Source organism: Parambassis ranga, chromosome 10 (genome assembly GCF_900634625.1).
Source record: "Parambassis ranga chromosome 10, fParRan2.1, whole genome shotgun sequence".
NCBI classification, from domain to species: domain Eukaryota; kingdom Metazoa; phylum Chordata; class Actinopteri; family Ambassidae; genus Parambassis; species Parambassis ranga.
The window spans coordinates 19,209,185-19,233,607 of NC_041031.1; the positions used below are offsets into that span (position 1 = coordinate 19,209,185).

Genomic DNA, 24,423 nt, shown 5'->3' on the forward strand with positions numbered 1-24,423 from the left:
ATGAAAAAATGCTGTAGCTGGAGCAGGTAGATGAAGAAAGGACTTGCATGACCCTGGAAAAGGATGTTGTTATTGTCTCTTGCCCCCTCTCTCTCTCTCTTTGAGGTCGCTGACTAGTGCAGTCTTGTAAAGGCAGGACCGGCACAAAAGTTGTCAGTCTGCACCCTGCTCCACTGTGCAACTTTCCCTCAGAGGGATTTGACAGCAATGCTCGCCTCATTCGTCAACAGGCACCCGGCCCATAGCAGGTGTGCAGGAGGGCTCAGATTACCTGAGTGCAAGCAGTGTTTTCAGGTTTTTCAGTCAACAGCCAGTAAAGGCAGGATACATACACACATATATGTCTGGGATGGCTGGGATTAGCTGCATCCCATCTTTAATCTGAACTAAATCTGTCACTAGAGCACAGATGCATTCTCAATTATAAATTAACTGTATAAAATCTATCTAATCTATATAGTGCTATCAAGGCAAACATCTATATCTTGCTATGCAGAGAAGCCACCTGTCATTTACATTATCATCCTTTAGGGGGCTCTCCATGAATGACTAGTGAAGTTACCCTCCCCCAGCCCCTCTCTCTCTCCTCCTCCTCCTCCTGATTGGGCTCCACCACACTAACCAGTCACTTGTGATATATTGACAGCTTACTACTGAGCATAATGCACAGAGGGTAAATCAATCGCTGGGCCTCGGAATCCCCGCTCATATTGAATGACAACAGAGGCAAACCCTGGCAGTAATTGAAAGTGGGCTCCTCAATAAAGGAGAGGACGTACTGTATGTGCATGTGTGTGTGTTTCTGTGTGTATGTGTTACCATCTTAGAGGGCTTACTGGTTGTCTTTCAAAAGCAGCTAACAATATTGACTACATCTAGTGAAAAATGTCTGCACAACGTCATCACGGTGTCTCGGGTGAAACAAATCATTCCGCTGCTGGGTTTTCAATATTCACGAGCTGCCATGACAGACTAAAGGCAATTTCACAAATGGCCACACTCTGACTCTAAATCTTTGAAGGTGGACCACAACACAAGCAGGACACCTCTTTTTACCTGGAAACATGTATCATGCATGCCAACTGGGGCAGCATACATAATGAGAGTAGAGGGAATGCGAGTATTATAGTAATTTTCTGCATCTCAGCATATTTTTGCTGCACAGACTTACTTGCATATTCCATCTTCTGGGTCCTCCAGACCAAATCTCTCATCGAAAGTGAGCTGGATCCTCATGTTGCTGGTCGCCACTAGTCTCCAGACTAGCACGGTATTCCTGGGATAGGTGTGTGGGAAGTCTGGGCTGTGGACCATTCCCTCTCCAGACACTGTTATGACTTTTTCCTGATTGGAATCTTGCACTCCTAAAACAGAAAACAGAATGTTCTGTGCTTTTGTGCAAGTTTGATCGAAACAGATGAAACGAGATGACTGACCCACTGCTACCTACAGTGCAGCTATGTTTTATTTGACTGACAAGAGCTTGGTGTGAGAGAGACCGTTATGATTGAGACCATAAATGTGTCAAGCACTTTGCAAAGGGGTATTATGTAATATGATATTTTGACCTGGTGTCCAATATAAAAGGCAAAAAGGAAGATCGGAGTGACACTTTGTTATTACTCCTTTCACATCTTATTCAACAGATTTACAGTTCGGTCCTATTCCAATACTCATCTGTGTTCAGGCGGGAGGGCAAACACGAAGCAGGAAACTTACTTCATGCCCTTTATGATGTGAAAAGGGTAATTATCAATGTAAACCAAAACTATTTGTCCATAGTCTCTATGGATTGATCACTTTTGCAGCCAATGATGCCGATGATGGAACTGTATTACATCGGCTTCATTCATCAACCCCTTGATTAAGAAAGGGAGTCAAAGAGGTTACATTTAATAGCATGATGTTGTTATTATAATTCTGTGAACAAACAACATTAGGTTAATGCTGCAAAGGGGGTGCAGTCTGATTGGTTTCACCAAAATCCTCTCAGGAACCCATTAAAGTTTGCCGGGACCAGGGGCTGCAGGGTTTTAATCACAGCGGTAAAACTTGTCACTCAGTTCCCCTGGGGGCTCCATCAGACCCCGTCACCTTCAGATGAAATATTTCCAGGATGCTTCCATCTGAGCCCAATGATCATCGCAGCAACAACCTGAAGACATGCTGATTGTAACAACATTTTTTTAATTCATCCGGTTAAAGTAGCAGAGCAGTGTGGAGAAAGATTTGTACATTTGGTATCGTTTTTTAAGTCAACAAAGGTTCAGAACCACCCCTGCATAGGTACTGATTTTATATGCAGCTGGTGACCTTGCTGTAAGTTCAATTGTTCGATAAGTACACAAAAAACTAGCAGGTGTGCAGACATCTGCACATTTATCCACAAGTTTGCACATGCACATGCACTACAGTAAGTCATAGGCTGTGCTTTTAGCAGTAAAAGAACTGCTAACAAATAAATAAATGCATTGGAGACACATTCTGAGTGTCAAAGACAGCTTTTGAGTTGGTGGAATGCACTTTTGGTGAATCGAGATTAGTTGTTTTCACCTGACCTTCAGTCTTTGAGCTAAACCCAGCTTAACCTGCCATGAAGCTATGCATTGAATGCAGAGCTGAAATCGATACTGTTCTTCTTCCATAACTAACGGTATGACAGCAAATAAGGGCATTTCACTGTATGATGGAGTTAAGCTGCTGTCAGCAGGACAATACAGTTTGTTTCTCATAACACAAATACATAAGAACACAGTCACTGATTTATTAGTCTCTTTCTCAGAGATTACATTGATAAAACTATCCAATCCCAATCCCAATCTGTCCCCAATTTGTTTAAGCTGTATTCAGTTCTGTGCTGCTGATGAACATTCAGTATTCATGAACCTATCCAATACATTTAGCCACCAGAGGAGCCAGCAGGGGTTTAATGTCGGGAGACGGGTGTGTGTGCTGCTTGAAGTTTGTTAGTGAACTGAACGGATGAGTAACAGTTTCCCCGGTGCAATATGGACCAATTTATGTTTGAAACACATTTAGAGCTTGATTACTCTTTATTTTGCCATAAATTTGATTTAAGGACATGATTCATACCCAACAGCCTGAGTCATTCTGAGGTTATTTGCTTGCAATAGAAACAAAAAAAAACCCAGACAGGTTAGGTTTGTGCCATGTGTTAGCCCTGTGAAATGTCAAATAACTGTTCCACAGCAACTCTGACTTTCACAGGATGGTTCCAAGGACAACAAATCTCCCCAAAAGGAGTGGTCACTCAAAGCAAGTGAGTGAAACCAACTTCAGCCTGGGTCTCTACTTAGCAGCTCTGATTCAGATCACTGGAGGACGACTGACAGTTCACACAGCTGTGGGTTCTTTTCAAGTGTTCCCTTCTCAAATGATGCACATGTTAACTGCATATTTAACAATCTGTATCAAAACCCTCCAAATGCCTCCAAATTTGAAATGCAGCTTGAACCAACAGAGACCAGAGGAATTCTTTATATAGAATAGAAAGAGATTTAGGATGGCTGGCGCATATAGTAGGTGTATTGAACCCTAAGCAACAACCAACCTAACCAAGTAGCTGAGAAATGTCAGCATAATTCCAAATGCATAACTACAAATCATAATTTACCTCACAATTCAGAATCAGAATCCAAAATACTTTAATAATCCCAGAAGGTAAATTGCTTAAATTGCAAAGATTTTAATGTGGAGAAATTGATTAGCAATGGAAATTCCTTTTATTACCTTTTTATCTGATCTAATAAAACAAACAAACAAAAATCCTCAAGATGTAGCTTGATGGCACATTCTGGATTTCTCCCCTGGCATCCTGCTGTCTATCAAATCAAGAAAGTCGATATAAAAAAAACAATGAAACTGAAGGGAGAAAAAAAACAATTACTTCTTAGTGCAGATATTGCTTTGATGTTTTCATTTGAGTTTGGGGGTAAGCCAGGTGGGAACAGGCTGAATGACGATGTGCCAGATGCAAAGAAAAACAAAGCCCAGGCATGACTTCTCAATGAACAGGCTCTTTCATAACCGTGTGAAGAGTTTGGCCTCGAGTACAAACTGTCTCACCGAATCAGAGCCACCTTCTTTGGGCAAATCAAACTTTGCAAAATAATACCTCCTCTCCTCGCAGGCATTAAAAAAAAGAAGACATTTTATCATGGATTGAAGAAAAAAGACGTTTTTTGTTGTTCGGTGCTGAGGGTTAACAAAAACACTCCGATAAATCTGATTCTTTTGTTGATATCTTTACAGGAATGCTCTGTTATTTAAAGTGTAGTGCAAGTGGTAGCAACACACTTGGTTTGATTGACTGTTTTTATATCCATTTGCTAGCTCAGGAGGAAACAAGCCGATAGCTCTCATGCTATTAAAGCTCGGCCCTCCATCAAGATGACATGTTTTTAATTACATGCCCATTACTGTGGGCTCTAACATACAGGCGCATACATCATGAATAATGTGAAAAAACTGAATCTTTAATATATATAGATGCATGTGCCAAAACAATTCATTATGCACAAAACGTAAACAAATAACCATAATTCCTTTGGAAAATTCCATTAAATCTGGATTGGAATGCCTCCTTATAAAAGATGTAATTAAGAGGTGAATGTGAAAGGAAAATCCGAGCTGCCTTAGAAGAGAGAAGGGAAAAAGAAGGAGAAAAAAAGGGGCTTTGACATGAAAGCATTAGGTTCTGATGAAAAGGAGATCTGCATGGATGAAATCATACTTAATCCAGAAAGTCTGTTAATATCCAGCTTAATCCCTACACACTCATCACAAGTAATTGCAGTAGGTGGGGGAACAATGTGTTTGCATTCCTCTTTGGTTCAGGTCTTTGTGGAAGAAGCTCAGGAATGAACCATCTGAGTGATTCTTTGCTTTTGTTCACTTGCATCAAAGCAGAAAGTCCTTAAGAGTGAAGAGTACGTCATCTGAAAACCAACATTTGATTAAGGAAGAATCCACAAGGTCAAAAACAGCCTCGGTCTTATAAACAATACTGTCTTTTCAGGCTTCTTTCTGTCTTTTCTCTGATTTCTCCTCAGTGTACTGTAAAAACGCACAGACACGCTACCAGTCCGGGCCGGATTCTGGGTGTAACGTTGACTTGAGAATGACCTCACTCTCAGGGTTAACTAATGTCATCTAATGATCAGAGACGCGGTCCCCTAGAGTGAATTACCTCAAACATGACTTTTCCTTGACCTACTTTTTTCCCTCTGTGAAGGAAAGTAGAGCCGACTATTAAGGGAGGAAGTGACTCTGAATAAATAGGAGCCTATACAGTGCAGCTATTGTGCTTTGTTCACACATTAGAGGGTGCACCATTCATGCCATTAAACATTAACCTTTCCCCTGCCAAAAAAAAATGAAGAAAATCACACTTTGGGTGCACAAAAGCATTACACTGATGCTACTACTGTAGTGACAACAACATCAAAATATGCACTAATTAGCATAAAAAACACTGCCCAACAATCATACAGTACCGACTAGGAGTACACAAACACACACACATTCTCACTGCACATCCAAACACAGGCATACTCACATGCAATCCCAGGCGCTTTATTAAATGTTAGATAGCTCTAAGCAAAGATTAACTAATGATAATGGACTCTTTGTCCAGGCTGCTGCATGTTTCTCAAGCAAACAGAAGGAATGCAAATCATTCATTGTGGCTCACTAAATTCATCTTTCCTCACATGATATCATTACAGTGTCTCATTAAACCGATCCTCAGCTTCGGAGTTTATCTGGTGGTCACACCGCCAGTAGTGTAGTAGCAGACATAGTTGTGGCTTTCCTCTACCACACCACAACTCAGACCCAATAAATATTTCTGGATGCTTTTGAGGGTCATACATAAGGCTTGTAAAGTTTCTACTGTATATGCAATGAATGAGAAAACACAATAATAGTGACACTACAGACAATACAATCATTACATTTGTGGCAATAAAAAGTGATTATTCTTTAAATATGAAACCTTAAGAAGGGAAGTTGTCACTATTAAATTTTGCAATTTTAGGTCTAACGATAAGTCCAGTAGTCTGTTCTCCCACGAAGCCACATCAAACGTAACCACTCACGACAGCTATTTCCTGTTCAGTAATCGAAGTCCGTGTCAGTGTGACACTAAATCCAAATTGTTTTTAATTTCAGACGCTGTTACCTGCTGATCAAACTGAATGGAAATCCCCCTGAGCAACACAGTTGAAACAGCTCTGGTCGGCTGATGAAACTTTACCCAACAAAGAACTGGCTTCTTTAGCATTTCAGCCTCGACGCAATCACTCCAGCATCTGCTGCCTATTAAGACGGTCCAGCGGTTACTACAGGTGCAGTAAATTCCCGACCCTGCTTAGGATATTTATTGCTTTTGGGTTTACAGTCAGTCAGGCAAAAGAAGGAGGCAGAAACATACTATTAAAAAAAATAATAATTTGAGTGTGTGGGACCCTTCTGTAGCTGTTTAATCTGGCTAGCATATGCTCCTGTGTCAGACAAAAGAGGAAGTGTAACATGTTTGAGAACATGGTATGCAGAAATATTATAAAAATATTTATACAAAGTATGCTTAATGTATTTCTCAAATGGAACAAAAATATACTGTAATGTTGTCATATTCATTCATTGGCTGGTCCCATCACTGACACCAGCCAAGTTTGTACAGTTTGGATAGGTCACAGGTCTATTACAGTGCTAACACAGAGAGACACACAACCATCTCTGCCCCAATTAAACCGACATGCTTTGGTACGTTGAGAAAAACCATGCAGGATTGGCGAGAATGTGCAAACTTCACACAGACCAGCCAACCAGCATGTTCAAACCATAGATAGATGTATATAAAGATGGACAATGTGGTCTCACCTCCACCTCCACAACAAGAGTCTGTGCAGTACAGGTTGAGAGGTGAATATCATGTTATATATATATAAAACTGAGCAGTTAACAACAGATCAGTGTGACAAAAACTAGATAACAAGCCATAAACCATCTCTGTGATTTTGTTTTTATTTGAGTCCACATCCCATCCACTAACATGGAAGAAGGCGGGCTTTATGACCTATGCTGCAGCCAACAAACCTTTGAACCTTCAGAGAAAATAAACACGTTTATAGCCTGGTACAAAAAATGGGTTTGGTTGCCTTTTTGTGCCAACTGTGCAGGGATGATTTCTTTCTAAATCCCTTTCGTTTGAATTATATTAAGACTAACTGCTTTGAGTGACAGGTGTCAAAATGTCTTTTCAGAAACCTACAGGTCCTGGAAGCTTCATATATATATATATATATATATATATATATATATAGTGTCATATACTGTAATGCCCTCCGTCTTTATTTACCATCAATGTTTTGGGCCAGGGACCTTCTGGGACCCCCCCCCCCCCCCCACACACACACACACAAAAGCCACACTAACATTTTTATCAATCAAGTTTTCAAAGTAAAATGTAAAATTCCACTTCTAACCTACAGAGTCACATAGGTTTGATGACTGAGTGCCATGGACATGAGGAACATAAGGAGATGACAGGAAGCTTGCTGAGACTTGTTAAGTTAGCAGTAGCAGGGAGTTCAGTAAACCTGTTTCCTCTTCATCACAGTCAGGAAAATATTTTCAAAACATGTCACCTGTCTCCTGTCTGTCTCACTTTTTCAGACCTCTTAAACATTCAGTCCTGTCATCAAGAGGCACACGATTATGACACATGAAAGCATGTTAAGTCAAAGGTCAAAGGTCAAAACAAATGCAATCAGCACTGAAAAGACCCAATTCTTTAGTGTTGCTGTGCTGTGACATAAACATGTGATTGATACTCTGCAATAAAATGCTGCGTCAATGGAGGCCAGAGGCAGCGGCCCAAAGGGGGGGGGGGGTTCTGCTGCTGCACGGAGAGGTCATGTGACTCTAACTGCCAGGTCGACTCAGCCAAATGGAGCAAATGGAGAGGACAGGACATCTGCTGACACCTGCTGCAGAGGCAAAACAAAACATCTGGGGATCATATCAGATGGCCCAACCTGACACCACGTGTGTGTGTCTGTGTGTGTGTGTGTGTGTGTGTGTGCACATGTCACACTCTATTCCCTACAGACAGTCCTGCTTTAGACAGCAGTGTATAAAGTGTGCAGGATGTGGAATCATTTATATTTTATCAGATGTTCAACATATCTTTATGCAGTGTTATGTAAAAAATCTGAGAGCGTTTTTTTCTGCAGCACCAAACTTTATATCTATGGCTGAAAATTAAACATTAATCTCAGATCCCAGTTGCTAGATAACAATTAAACAACAAAGCAGCATTCAGTTACCTCTTCCATAAAAACAGGCAGGCAGTGCTTAATAGCAGTAAAGTAATAAAAAATAAGCCCTAAAGCCCACAAAAGATTTAACTTCCATAACGGCCATGGAACAGATCCTTAATGCAACACACAAAGTGTTATCTGAAGAATGATTGCAAAATGTGATAAAGTTTTTCCAAAGCCACAGCTGCAGGCTGTTAATGACAGTGAATGCACATTAGTGTACAAGCACATGTGACGCTGTGTGAAAAAGGCAGACACACCAAAGCTCAACTCAAATCTTTTAAACCCCCCCTCAGGCTTTGGACCCGTCCAGCACGGCGTCTAAAACTCGTCACCACACTAACGGCTTCTCCTCAGATTACAATGGTTTCACTACACCTCAATGATTTCTCAGAGCCACTAATTAGTGCCCGCACTTGTGTTTGGCATCCAGAAAAAGCCAGATTAAGTGTCAGTTTTTTTTCACTACAGCAGTCTATTTATGTTGACGCTCTGGAATTCAATGTCTGAGCCTCTGAGCCTGGATTTAGACATGATATCAGCACCAAAATCAGTCATAAAGTGAAGACTAAATCCTTCAAGCATTTCTCCTTTTTATTCTTGCACACACACACACACACACACACCAGTCCAATCTAAGTCCTATTTTTGCAATACCTGATTTGTTACCCTTTGTTGACTCTTTTATAACGGAAAACTTCTGATAGTCTCGCATTGATTTCTTTGGAGCTTTACAAAAACTAAGTGCAAAAAAGAAAAGAAAAGCAATGACATTAACATAACAAATACTAGAGATGTGTTAGCCTGCCACTCAAAAACATGGCCTGCATTGGCATCAGGATTCATTTCCATGTCAGCTGTCAAACATAGAATCACTATCAATTATTGTTAGATAAATACACTGATAGTTCGGGGGGGGAAAAGGTGAAGTAAAAAGGCAAAAAGAGGTGAAATGTTTCTCACAAACACTCTGAGGAGGGCCTAACCTCCCCTTCTGGCTGGAAACCAGGCGCTGACAGATGAACCACGTCTTTTTTAAACTTCTCTTCACAGCTGTGGACGGCAGCTCCAGGCTGCTTTGTAGTCACATCTGTGAGCCGGACAGCTGGATATTTGTAGAAAATTACAGTTTGATCTGTGGTGAGCCAGATTGGAGGACTCTGCTCTGCCATACTAGATCCAGACACTGCAATTAAGACTGATGAAAGATCCGGTTTTTGCAGCAAAGGGGATTGATCACTGATCACGATCTACTTTGTAGCTGCGTGGCTTCAAGACAGAAACATTCTACAGCAATGAGCAGCTTGAAAGAGGTCAATAAGGTTTTTGACTAATGATTTTTGAATTGATTTGCAATGTGTGGTCCCTGATTGGTTTGTAAACAGGACAACGGCCTTTAGAGACACATTAGGTCAGTCAGTATTCATACATCTTTCTCCTCTTATCCCATTGTTTTAATGTTATCTTTAATACCAGTAACAAAGCAATCTTGTCTGTGCAGGCACTCCTAGACAAAGCAGATGTCTACACAACAGTACACAATTTACATATCATAGTCTGAACAGCCTTTTAAGTAGCTCCAAGTAAGAAAATCTGTTTTAAAACTTCAGATGTCTGCACAGATTTTCATTTGCTGTGGACTGAATGATTAATCCAAAACATTCAACAACCAGACTAGTGAATGCACATTTTAATTTTGGCTCTTTAAAAAGAACAATCCTCTGGTGTCTGGCTCCGCTTCCAGATCGATTTCTCTAAACAGGTTCCTCTGGATCTCTAATTACCGCCACCCGACCAAGCTCTCGTAACCTTTTGGTCCAGCTGTCTAGAGGAGAGGGGCTGCAGTTCCTTCCAACCTCCAGCGAAGGGAGGATTTGCAGTGCAGCACAACTGCTGTTTTCCAGCCTTTTCCAGGTTGTTGCTATCAGACAAAGGTTTAAAAAAACTAATAATAATAAATCTCACAGAATTCAAACCCCCTCTGGTTAAAAGCTTCAATGTCCCGCCTTCAACAAACTGTCCTCCAAGCTTCAGAGAACAATGTCTGAACATACAGACCAAAACAACAACTCGCCAAGGGGCTAGCTTTGCTACAACTCAACTAACCATGACCAGGATCCTCACAGTTGACATAAGTAGCAATTTGAGGATTAGAAAACAGGGAGAATTGATGTTTGTGAGGGAAAATGTCTGCAGGCAGGGGCAGTGACTCTGCAGGCTAATTCTCACACTCACGGGACAGCTCTCCATGGATCCATTTATTTAAAGGTTTTCTAGTGCAGGAGGAGTTTGAGAAGACACCTTGCAAGAGTCTTTTGATGATTTGCCTCATTTTATTGCTGTCTCTTTGTACTATCTTGATATCAATATCAAATATGTGAATGAGGTCATAAAATACATGAGAACAGTATTATAGTTTTGACCTCTTGAAATGTGTTTGTGATTAAACCCCAAATGTGTGACAGCTTTAAATTCAATACCACAAACATCACAATATATGTCACAGGTATGTCAATTTTGAGTCCAATGCAAGATGGAATTTAACCATTTATAAGAGTTCATTGATCAATCTGACCCTCACTGGTCACCAGTGCAGTGAATTACCGAGTCTTTAAAAGACGCCCTCTCCATATAATCATCTTCTAATTACCTACAGGTGTGACTGGACAATAAACAGTATTATGATTCTGTCTCATTCGGTTGCTGATCTTCAGTGTATGAACTGCGAGTAACCCCTCGTCTGACCTTCAGTCACCTTTTCATTGCTCCACGCACAATGAGTAACATCTGCTGAGCACTGCTGCGATGTCAATGGAGTCTAATTTTTATGTGCTTGTTTGGGGGAATGGTTTCTAGAAATGACAAATAAATGGAAGCTCAGAGCACTTAGCACCCAATTTGTCTGTTTAATAGTCTACACAGCTCATTGACTGGCCACTGTTTGATAAAAAAAAGACCTCCCAGCACTCATCTCTTCTGACTGCTCATGAAAAAAAACAACTTTCAATCATCTGTGTCCATTTGCCTCCAAACCTAACCTCACTGTTAGCTGAATCCTTATCACAGAAACATGAACAAAAAGTGAAAAAGAACACTGCCAAAAAAAATCCTTATTTTTATCTTTGGAAACAATGAATATTCATGAAGCTGCATCCAAAGAACAATAACCGTGTAATTACAGCCCGACATAAATGGTTACAAAACAGATGCCTTTCCCTCCAGTGTGAATATGCACTGAATAAATATTTCTTACCCGAACTTCACAATTCAATCCCTGAAGTGAGCAATTACTCGCTGTGGCCAAAGCAGCAACCAGTAATTAGCAAGTATATGATGCACTGCAGAGTTTAGACTCCAATAAATCACTAATGTGTTCCTGATTAGCTGTTGAGTGAAAGAAGCAAAAGAAATATTTTTCTCAGTGTGAATAACAAATATTACATAGATACGTCAATTTGAAGCTTGAATACGATAGAGTATAATTAAATATCGTCTTTTTATTACAATGGTATTTATGTAAAAAAAAAAACTTCAGAGCAAGCAAGCAACCATGTCCGTGATCCGCCTGAGAAAATCCATCACCATTCAGTTCCAGCATCCGACCCCACAAAAACCACGCCAAGAACAAGTCGGCTCAGTGACCCGCTCCAAATCTCAGCTAAAGCCTGTCAACAGGTGTGAAGGGAGACAAAGTGTTGAACAAACTTTGGCCATCAAGGCAGAAAATGAAAGATAGATCTTGACAGGAGTTGTGCATGAAAGATCTGCCTTGTCATTGGTGTCTCATTAGCCGGTGTTGTTCTGGCCCATTTTAATGCTGTCGTCTGTAAAAGTCCTAATTAGAGGCAACTAAACAGATGTAAGATGTTGTGGGGGCAAAAGGAGGAGGAGGGGGGGCTTAACACCTTTTCTAACTGGTTGGTAACCTGTCATACTCTTTTTACAGAGTTTCTCTGTGAGCATTATTTATTCTGGTGCGCTTCAGGCTGCTATCACACAGTCATCCCTGTGAAGAACAAAATCATGTATTGGAGAGAGAGAGCTGGTCAGTCTGCTTCAAAGTGTTCTTTTATAGAACCTGTACAGAATCTACAGGCTGTTACTGCAGAGAAGACGTCTTTTACCTTAAACCTGTTGAAGTATTTGTAAATATTGCTCAAAAATGTTGTATGCATAAGTAAATATCAGAATTGTGTGTGTACACAAACCACTCTAACATGTGACTTATATGACTGTTAGGGGAAAGGTAGACAATAAAGAGCAGTAAAGTCTAGAAGGGCGGATGGCAACATAGACTAAAGAGGCTTTGCTTTGTTTCTTGTGGCTCACGGTTCGAAGGTTCGAATTGTCCTTCACGAAGTTCTGCCGAGGTGTCAACAACTGCAATTCCCCCCTGCAGCCTCTAGGGGCAAGCTTAATAAGTGAGTCAGTTTCATAAAATGGCTTAGAATTACTCAACATTTTGCATAATTATGGACACGACTGCTTGTGTGTTAGGCGGGAGCCTGTGTCTGCGACTACCTGCCCACTTCAACTCCTATCACACTTTTACCTCTTTACCTGTAGCTGGATTTACTGAGGGTTAAGGTGAAAACCTTTTGGTGATGGTTCATCCATATTTATATACAGCTTATGATTCATACATTTACCTTAATCTGATATTTAATTCAATAACCAATCGGCTTATTCGACAACACAGTGTAATTAATGCTTCTTCTTTCCCGACCAGTTTTATGTAATTATCACTTGGATTAACACAAAGGCTCACTCGCACTCATCACAGATCACTAAACATATGCACATTCAACACCAAAGGACTTAAATACATATTAGTTCAGACATTTATGGGGTTCACATACACCACATTGTCCTCACTAACAACACTAAATGCTTCCTTGCGTTGTCAGCCACACACCAAACTAATCTATTAGTAATAAATGCTGAACTGTATTTAGTACCCTTGTGTTGAGCATTCTGTCGCATTGGCACAGCTTACTGGCACACCTAAATGGAGTACATCTATAATTAGGGCTATTAGTTAAACATGTACTTGTCCTGCTAAGACAAGTCAAAATGTGAGAAACGCCACACCCTCCAGGATGTGATTTTTAGCAGTGCAGTGAAAATGTATGACATCTGGGCATCGAGCCCTTTTCTTTCTACTGTTCTGCACCAACATCCTGAGTCAGATTCCCTTTTAATCATCAAGTAAAAGTCAACTAGTGTCCAAGTGACAAAACAAAATGCGAAGAATTACTGGCCATCTTTAAGTGACTTACTGGAAGAAGAGCTATGGGATGAATGAATTAGCTGCACTCTTCCAGTAAGTCTGTCAGCGTTGCCAAGCTATCAGAGTGTACAAGGACAGCAGCTCTTCATGCTGCAACAATGTGACTGCACATTATATCATATTCATTACCTCAACTGTGTGGGATAGAACAAAGCCATGTATCACAATAAAGTGCATTCTTATACTGTATGTAATGAATCTTGATGTATAATTTACTGCTAACAGAGCTAACAGAGTCTTTCTTAGTTTGTTTTCTGTTTTACTTTGGAAGTTTAGTGTGTCTGTGTGTTTTACATCCTCCTGTGTTTTCCCACCTCATTGATCCCCTGCCTCACCCTCATTGTTCTCACCTGTGTCTCGTTACCCTCTGTGTGTCTTTGGTCTTGTGCTCTGCCTCAGTTCATGTGCATTTATGTGTGTGTTCATCCCAGTGTCTGCCATGCCGCCAGTGTTGTTAGGTCAGTTCAATTCTGCCTTTTTGCATCTGGATATATATTACTAAAGCTCACCCTTGTTTGGACTTTGGTTTTGGTTTATTAGTCTGTATTTGGGTCCTTCTTTCTGTTTTAATCACCATTTAAGTTACAGTTTGCATCTATGTTTGAAGAAACCTAGTAAACTGGTAAAATAATAATTTTAAATTATGAGTATAATTTCTCAAGTTTTAGCCAAAATCATGCACAGCTCAATCTCCAAAGTTGTGACCAAAATTTAAAGACTTTTCTTTCTTGAGTCCGGCAGCACAGTACAGTCCTCTGTCTGTCAGCCTGCAGCATTCAGCTGTCTGTCCAGTTTGTTGTCATGGCCTAAAACTTGCATGTTGTTTAAAGATCTTGTATTAATGGTAAGAGTTCTTATTCCTTTGATCATTCACACTACTACACACACACAGTACATTAAATGTAACAGAAGTCAAAAAAATAAACAGTGGAGTTAAGTAGAAACACCTAAAAGTTTCACTTAAGGTGCAGCAATGAATTCAAGTGTTTCAAGTACTTTGTGTAGCCGTTTGTCCATAAAAGGTGCAAATACATTGTTATATTGTGGACAATCAATCACTAATGTGAACAATCATTGGCTGCAGCCAAGCTCCACATTGTGTCTGTTTACTCACTGATTCGTTTGACCACCAAATTCTAACCAGTTCAGCTCAAGTCTAAGTGAACATTTGTGCCAGATTTGAAGAAATTTCCTTAAGCCAGCCCAAAAATGGGGCAGATGGAGGAGCATAAAAACAGACGACACAGTACTATCCAACATGCCTCTAGCTGCTGCAGAGGCATAAAGACTAAGTTCGTTGGCATGAAAACATGTCATCTACTACCCTCAGTATCGGTTGTCCCTTTAACTGAGTGTTACATTGGAGTAAAATTCCAAATCATCAGCAGTAGAAGCCATTAAATGACAAAGCATGATGATGTAACTCATGATGATGAACAATCCTGTGCCACCAGGGAGCTCGGTAAGAGGTACTTTTACTCTTATTTTCTTAAACAGATTGCTGAAGATTCCTGCTCCATGTGCAGACATCTACACAAACATGCACACACACACACACAGTTGGCAAAACCATTCCAGTCAGTCATAAGACCTAATAGCTAATGTGCATTTTCATTCCAGTTGGGCCGTAGAAATGGATATCCTCTCATGGGGATCTGGGTGTAAGCACGCTGTGGCAGAGCATATCCAGCGTGTACCGAAAACCTATTTGTGCTTTGGGAAAAGCCATACATTCTCAAAATAGTATGTGTGATTGGGTTACCGGCTCTGTATGCCACTGGCATAGCGTCGTATATCACATCTCACCATGTGCTAGGTGACATAATCCAGCCAGCATGGGAAGGCGCTGTGCCGATGATTACTGGGACAGGTGTGTTTTTTATTTCAACCCCCCACTAAATGCATCAGGGCTGGGATATTTTACATCTCCATTTAATAGCTCCTGCTTCTTTTCTCAGTCTCCTCCAATAGCACATAAAGAAGACACAGTGGTACTTTGATTTCCATTGGCATGCACGACTTAAGGAACTGAAAGCACAAACTCATCATATAAACTTGGAGAGATGAATATAAAAGTGATGTAAACACACCACAGGAAACACATGGGAGAGTAGCTACAGAATTAAGATCCAACATCCATTCAGGTATGCACACTGAAAAGCAAAGCCAGGACAATGTCCCGGGCATATCACCGGCCTGAAGCTACTCTGCATAAACTAATTCCTCTAACATGTATTTAATGTGCTGCTTTGAGGTTGAGTAAAAAGTTGGAAGAGTTTTTTACTTGTATGACAAATGGCTTGCCACAAAACGAACCAAAAGCTGCATTACTTACAGGATAATCATTACAGGCTAACTTGAATATAATGCAGAACAGCTGAAATGTAACCTGCATGTACAAGGGAGCTTTTAAGTTACTACTATTGACATTTACTAGCAATTCATACAACAGCAACCCTAAATCATGCAATACATGTGACATCATGCAATTTAAGAAATATAGCTGAACAATTCTAAAACAATATTTGGCTGCACATGCAGTGAAAACTATGCCAAAAACAGGTCCCCCCCATTTAGACTTCATATTGTCAACATTGCAGGATATTGTATTATAGAGTCTGCACTGAGCTGTCTGATGTGTACCCTGAACTGCACGAAGCTGTTCACACATCAGTAACGCTCATTGCTGCTTTCTATAATTAGCATGCCTAATGATGGTGCTTGATAACCATGAAATGTCTCTGCTGCATCAGATGAACCCAGTAGCTCAGTTTCACACATGATGAACGTCGCACATCATAAAGACGAGGAAGGGAGGCGTGGTAAAAGTGAGACCGGTTTGTTTGTGCCACAGTGATGGGCCTGCATACCATGGGGAGTAATGATCTTTGCTGTCACACAATGTTTTTTTTTACAGCATTAGGGTGAAAAAAATGCTCAACTGTCTCTGGATCACTGATGAGTGAGATGATTTCAATACCCCAGTACCTGATTGTGCAAATTTTAGTTCCTTGTTTGTTTCCATAGCAACCACGGAGGTCTTCTTCTCTCATAAAACACACTGATAAAAGATTCCCCTGGTCTTCTTCTGGGTTAAGCTCCCTTTCAGTCAACTGCAAGGTGATGCCCATAAGGCCAAATGCATTGAGGAGCAGAGTCATCACAAGACACTCTGAAATACCTTTCTGCTAGGAGGTGATGACATCTGCCAAAGTTATGCAGACATGCCCACTAGAGACAGTAACCAAGGTCAACTCCACTCAATGCCAAGATTTCTGGTCCAGTTGGAATTCCAGTTGCCGTAAGAAAACCAATACTCGAAGCACAACTGAAAAAAAATACTGCCACACACCAGCGCTTCAAATCCTCACAGCCTTGAGCTCATCCATTTTATCAATGGAGGCTCCTGTTTTAGAGGGCATCGGCTTTGTTACAACAAGAATAATAATGATTCTTGCCAACTTTTACACCTGATCAAACAATCTTTTCAAGCTCTTCTTTTTTTCATAGTTTATCTATTACAAAGATTAACAGATAAGTACATCAGCCTGTCATAGCGTGTTCAGTTTTCAGTGCAAAAAGCACATAAATACTGGAAATTGTGAATGCACCCCTTGTTTAAGATTAAGGTCTTTAAAAAACAAGGACAAATTCATATGAAAAATAGTATTTTTACTCTACTGAATACTCTTTTTAAATGGAAATAGCACTACATGTCTTGACCTTCTGTCCTTCAGGGTCTCAGAGCAGCAAAAAAAAAAAACACACCCAAAAGGAATGTGTTTTTGACTTATTCAGTATATTGGAAAATAATCTATCCCTCTTCATGCACTTCTATCCATATCAGCATTGTTGTAATTTACATAATGCACATCTTAGTGAATATAGTCTGCTTTTTTTGAGCCTTAAAGGCATGCATTTGACTCCTAATTTTCCAATTTCTTTGTATTTTGAAGCTGCTTTTCTCCATTAGTCATGCTATAGCAATATGAACCATTGTGCCAAAGCAGGTGATAACATTCACATCCTGCTAAAGAGGCTAAATTGCTAAATTTTACTGATAAGAAATATTTATTCAAAAAAGAAGAAGCATTAGAAATGATGTTGCCGTGCTCACATGTTCCTTATCTGCAATATTTCAGTACTCCTTATTGGAGGTCAGCAGACAATGAGGCCACTACAGACATTGAGCACATAAGAAAGCAGCAGAGGAACTTCAAAGATATAAAGACAGTAATGTAATATCTATGGGTAAAACACTTTTCTATTGTAGTTGCTTGGCATCACTAGGAGGGCACCAACATATTGTTCATGTGTTTTCATTAGAATGTTCAGAGCTACAAGATTATCTACAAGTAAACAAATCTTGTCAGGTCCAGACAGACCGGGTGTCTGCAGAGGCTACTTTTCCTCAGTAGAGTTTAAATCCATGATCCAGATCCCTTGAAAGCTCCCTTGGCTTCGTGAGGTGGTGGAAGAGACAGTGTGCTGGCTGCTCAAAATGACAAACAGCAGGCAGGCGGTGGCATGCTTTGCTTGCCAAATACAGCTTTCTACGTTCAAATAGAGCTGACAGGAAAAACATAGACACTTTTTATCCAGTTGGGTCCCCCCCCACCCACCCACTCACTCCCCCCTCACCCCCCCTCAACACTCCGGAGTGAGATGTTGAGGGGAAAATCTCCTCCTGCCCGGACACATAGACCTGCCTGTATTCAGCAGTTTCTACTGCGGCTACCATGGAAACATATCACAAATGCAGATTTAGGGATTCTTTTATTTGCATTAGATGTTTACGTGAGAACTGATACAGCAGTTTTCATGATAGACAAAATCCAAAAATAGAACCTTACCTCTTTATACGTTTTTTTTATCTGACAACCTACTTGTTGCCCTCCATGATTCGAGCCATTCATTTTCTTTGATTGCTTTAATTCAGCCGAGTATATAGGCCACTATATTGCTCTGCCCGCTCGACAATGATTAACTGCGTTCATTCATTCGAGCATATCCATCAAAGTACAGGTTTTTCTAAGTGGAAACAAGCTTTCCCAGGGAAGCGGGCTAAGGAAACATCTGACCTGTATTAAAGAATGAATGGAGATTCCAAGCCAAGCTGGTTTTGTTGCGCTGGTTTAAGAGCCGTATCGTGATTTCAAATTAAAACACACTATGGAAACCACTTAAAATAACATACTGCAAACGTGAACGCCAGCTTTAGCTGCTGCTAGAAAGGGGCTCGGAACTGTATAAATCACTATGTTTAGTCTTGTCAGGACAGATTTGGTAACAGTCAGGTGAGAGGTTAGGAACGCTTAATCGTACATGCATACAGCCTACTGGTCAGTGTGGGGTGTGGATTTGTGCCTGCTAAATTAAAGGATGATGTTTATGTCATCACTGATTAAACAGATTGAGTTTGTTATCAATTTTACATCTCTTTTTTTGTAAATACAACCTTGTACTCTTGCTTATTAAAAAATCCAGCAGTGATCATTTGACTTATGTGTCAGTCACTGAGCAGCTAATATGAGTTTTATTAACTTTTATGTTGAATGAATGGGTACTTCACCTGAAACAGACACAACTCCTAACAAGGCCACCCAGCCATTTCCTTTCCTGTTTTGAAAATCCTCACTCCAAACCTCTTATTTGTCATAATCTAATGAATGCACAATGCACCTCTGTGCATGCATACGTGGTACACTGCACATGTTCCCCATAGGCTTGTGACCTTTGTAACCTCAGTCCTTCCCCCCTAATCTCATAATCTGTAGCGGAACAGCAGCCTCTGTGATCATTGGCAGGTCTAAGTGTGGTGCATACCTTCCTCCGGTGGCGCTTAGGGTATAGTGCGGGAAAGGGGAGGATATGCGTGAATATCACAGGTAATCCGCATCTCCTACAAATATCTACAGCTGGATTTTTCTGATGAGACCCGGAGTCTGTGTTTGTGGGTGGGCTAAACAGGGATGAAAACATGGCCTTCTACAGGGGATAAGGAGACAAACCACTTAAAGAGAGGTGATGTGAAAAGGCACCTCCTGTGATGACCTGTGTGATAGGCTGGATGACAACACAGGGTAACATTAACCAATGCAATCACAATATACTGAAACAAGCCTATAGGCTTATATAGGACGTTATATATAGAGGAAGTTGGAAATATGAAAAATGATGTCTCCTGGATTACATTGACTGCATTATTTGTACCATTCCACAAACTGAGAGCTGGAATCTGGAATCAGCACTGACATCTTAAGACCAAACCACTTTCCACAAGTTCTCTGCATACGACTGTAACCCATCACCGTCATAAAAACAAGCTTGATCTTTTAAGCACAAATGACATTCATTATGTATGAAGGATTTTTCCACACACAATGAAACAATAACTTGAAGACATGACCAGAGGCTGCGGTGGTGCTGCGTGCATTTTTCACTGTTGAAAGTTTTGAATGGAGATCTCATTTTGTTTTTTTCATTTTTTCTAATAACAATGAAATCTTATAGCCATGTGGAGAACACATGAATATGACATGTGTTATTGTAACATAATTCTCTGTGGTGGAGGAAGGAAATGTTCACATTATTTATGACCACAACAGACACAATTTAGATTTGTGTTGATTTGGTTTTGAGAATTTTGTCCAAATCATTTACTGTGACAGATGGTTACTGTGCACAGCACCGCCTACCGAAGGGAGATGGTCCTCTCTTGATATCTTATGGAGTCATCAGCAGCAGCTTGCCAAGTTTAATACGACTGGGGACCGTAACTCTCCAGGCAACTATACTACTAAACATGCCAGACAGGTCTGGCTCTCTCCCCTCCGTCCAATCGATATCAAATTGTCTCACAGAGCTCCAGCAATCAAGTGCGGCAGAGGGGTGAGCACTCAGACGTTCCAGCCAAAGGTTACAGCCAGTCTGGCCAGCTTATGCCCCCAGCCAACGTGTGACCGCCGTTTTAAAGAGTTCTTTGACAGTTTAACATCTTTCTCCCCACACTTACCCCCTCCTCCACTTACTTCATCCCTCTCCCTCCCTCCCTCCTCCCTCCTTCCTCCTCCTCCTCCTCCTCCTCTTCGCTGTTGTTTTCCTTTCTCTGTCGTCCTGATTAAACCTGGAGATCCCGACGGGAGGCTCTAATTTCCCAACTCTGACTGTTACTGTAGTGAAGTCAGAACCGCATGTCCTCACACAAGGCCAGTCAAACATACTGGCTACAGAAGACTGAGTGAATGAGTAATGAATGAAGGTTGACCAAAGAAACATCTGCAGGATACAGGCATGTTGGTACATTGAACTGTGAGGTACCTTTTGTCTTTTTCTGATGTGCTGCTTTGTTGATTTAACTAAAATAAGAATCATATATTAATCATTAAAAGATAAGCTATGAAAATGGTTGGTTGTCAGGTTGTGGAAATCCCCCATTCTGCAAACCATCACCCATGCAGTGGTGATGGGTGCAGAACATAAAGCATGCAATCAGATGCTTCTAAGGAAACTTTATGAGCAGTGAAGAAACAGAAACCAAGCAGAGTAATTTAAAAAACTGCACTCAGATCAGATCTTAATGATTTCATTAAGATCTGAAAAATACTTCTTTGCTCCACTACTGTGCACTTATTACAACAACAAACAGCTTGATTGTCAAATTACCCATAATGGCACAAACTTTCAGAGTGGGGTACTTATTTACTTATCCAGCTAAAAATACAATCAACATGAACCTGGAGGTAGCATTAAACAGTGGGAAAAACGCTGCTTTTCTGAACTTAGTGTAGTCAGTTCAGAGGGTAAGCAAATTACATCGCCTGGAGCGAGAACTGCTGAATGAATGGAGCCTTTTCTATGATCGCAAGGAAAACTTCTCCCGTGGGACGTGGAATTTCAGAAGGGTTTCCCCGTTTAAACATACACAGGGTACACTTTAAAGGTAACAGGTAATTTTGCACTTCCTATTCTGAAACGCGGCTGTTCCCATCCATTACAAAGATGTTCATTTTCCCAAAAAATATTCTTTAAGTTAAGGTTAAAAAAAAAGAAAAAATAGCCCATGGAACACTCACCGTTCTGCTCCTTCACAGCTGGAAGATGAAGTTTGCTGACATGACTTGATTCAGCCTCCGTGCCATATTGTTGGAGAAGCGATGCAAGAAGGAGTAATAATGGAAGGATCATTTGGATGAGTGGTAGATGGCGATCACAAAGCGCTGTAGACAGGATGGTCTGTATCACCACACACACGCGTCGTTTACAGGACACCAGTGCTGCTTTGGACACATTTGGAGAGGAAAAAGTAAAATCCACATAATCTTAATCATCAGTCCCTCTAAAAAACAAAGTGTTTTTTTTAACTCAATGAAGCAAAACGAATCCTCTCCAGAACTTCCGAACTTGCTGCTGCGCAATACGAGTGCGCACCTGTCGGATCGGGTCTATGGAAAGTTGGATACTGCCTTAAAAGTTTCACGCACGTATAATCCGGGAATCAGTTGTAAAAGAAGCGCTCGCATGCACGCACATCATCTATGGTACAATCTCATTAGAAATGCACACATGCATTGTGGATAAGACGCGCGTCCACGGTGCGTTCTTCACTCCGTCTGATAAATCCCCGCAGATCTATACGTGTTAGAGCAAAAGCTCACACACAGAGCGACAGCGAGAGAGTCCAGCAACCTGATACAGTCTGTACCCAGAAACCATTCCCAACACCGAGACGAGTTCTGTTGTCTGGCGCGCTCTAAAGTCATAACTTGGAGACTTGAGATAAAATATCGCTGCGCGACCGGGGTTGGGTTTTTTGGAGACTGGCAACTGACGGCACAACAGGTGCTATACATAAAGTACAACTTCCCAGGCGAGGAAACTCCCCAGGATGTTAACCATTCCGTTGCTGCCTGGGAGACATTTCACCCACTTTCAGTTCCTGTTTTTTTTCACCCACTTGTTGCAAACAGTTTCACATGTTTCCAGTAGTTCCCAGGAAAAAGAAATCAAAACGTCTGCAGATAATAAAGAGTAAATCTGCTCTGTCTCATGTGAAGGACAAAGTACAACCGTGAACATATTTTGCAGCAGAAATTTAACAAATTAACCCTGATGAGTAAATTAAACATGGCACATTTGCTACTGTTCAACCAGTTCAACCCACCAGGTTTGCACTTTAAATATATTTTTTCTTCTTCTCATTTGGCTACAACATTGTGGTATTTGTACACCTTTAGCCCCACACATCATGGTTCATCAAATGTATACCATATACATGGTTAAACAATGGAGCCCAATGTGCATATTGACATCAGGAGCTGATTCAAACTAAAACTTTCCACATGAAATGCCTGGTAAGCTGCTCGTTTTTAACCATGGAGTGATTGTATAAAACATTGAATCATTGTCCCAGTAGGCACATGAAAGATAAATGTGCAACCAAACAAAAATTTTTAACACACTGTTCTGTGCCGTGTTCAAATGTTTCTGTGGAAGGAAATGTTTAAGGGCTTCACAATTTGTCATATCAAAGCAGAGACACTGCTTGGAACAATACTACCTCCTGTTCCCAATTTCCTTTCTCCCAGGCGCAATGTTGTACCTCATCAACTGCATTTCATGTGGTTCCTCCCATCCCATTGTTGGCAAAATCCACCCGTGTGTATCCCCCTGCTGTATGGTAAGTCTGCTGCAGCACAGACACAACAATCAAAGGAGAGCTGGAGACATATTGAACTCATTGAGCCAGACACATGATGCAATGCTGCAGCAATTTACCCCCAGTCTCACATAGCTCAGAAACTACCACCTCAAAGAGAGCGCAGAGCAGCCATCTCTGCAGCATCAAGGTACGAAGGGAGGCTTCTGTGGTTCTAATCAAAATTAATCGCTGAGGAAAGAAGGCACCCATACAGTCGTTTCATACTTGTGTTGCCCCTGTGGAGAGGGGCATATAGAGGTCTTCATGTGCCTGCTGCAAAGGGCCAAGGCCTTTTGTGTAAAGTAGAGTATCACATTCCAGCCCTGCGAGGGCCTGCAGCAGATGTCAGCACTTCACATTGTGGAATCCCTCTCTCTTTCTCACACACATACACACACACACACACTTTCACCCCATGAGGTTTTCTCTGTAAAAGCGGGGTATTTTGTCTCGTTGTCTACATTTGATTGCCGCTTCCACGGTGGTCTTGTGAAAAGCGGCGGCTTTGATACAAAGAAATATAATAAACAGAAGAAATTAGAAACAAGGTAGACCTTTTGGGTCACGGCTAATGTGCAAGAGGCGTGCAAGCACACTGGAGATGGAATAGATGGGCTAAATCCCATTAGACGGCCTTGTACTGTCATACAAACAAATGTCATCTCCTAATCGGTCTGCATTACACAATGCATCTGTCACAGGTTCCTGTGTAATAACTATTTTGTTCCAGCGAAACGGAAGGAAACACATGGGAGTGCAGAAAAAAGGGGCCTTTGAGATTGCTTCATTTATATGGTAAAACCTCCTGTAGCAGCAGCAGCAGTAGGAGTTCCTGCTGTGCGGCCTTGTGATGAGTGGTATGTCAGAGCAATTCAGAATGAACAGGAAGTTTTATGTGTTCATTGTTAAACCTGATGAGCTCCTATTGAAATCACATTTTCAGATCATACTTAGAGTTATGCTCAGAGGATGCTATGCCCTTCAATATGTGGTTTATACCAGTGAAATCCTGCTGCTGTTTTGTGGTCTTATGCTCACACTTGAGAAATAGTGTGGCTACATGCTGATTTAATTGCCCCTGGCTGCAC

The 24,423-nt window shown here is 41.0% G+C and overlaps 1 protein-coding gene across 1 annotated transcript in view; it reads right to left on the reverse strand.

Moving 5' to 3' along the window:
* pdgfc (platelet derived growth factor c) overlaps positions 1–22,508 on the reverse strand; it is a 37,039-nt gene extending 14,531 nt beyond the window's left edge. Inside the window, exons 1-2 of the mRNA XM_028416980.1 lie at positions 21,711–22,508; positions 1,172–1,364 (exon numbers count right to left, since the gene is read on the reverse strand). Of these exons, the coding sequence (XP_028272781.1) occupies positions 1,172–1,364; positions 21,711–21,822 (305 nt within the window). The 5' untranslated portion in view covers positions 21,823–22,508. The remainder of the gene's footprint in view (positions 1–1,171; positions 1,365–21,710) is intronic.
* Between the last annotated feature and the right edge of the window lie 1,915 nt (positions 22,509–24,423).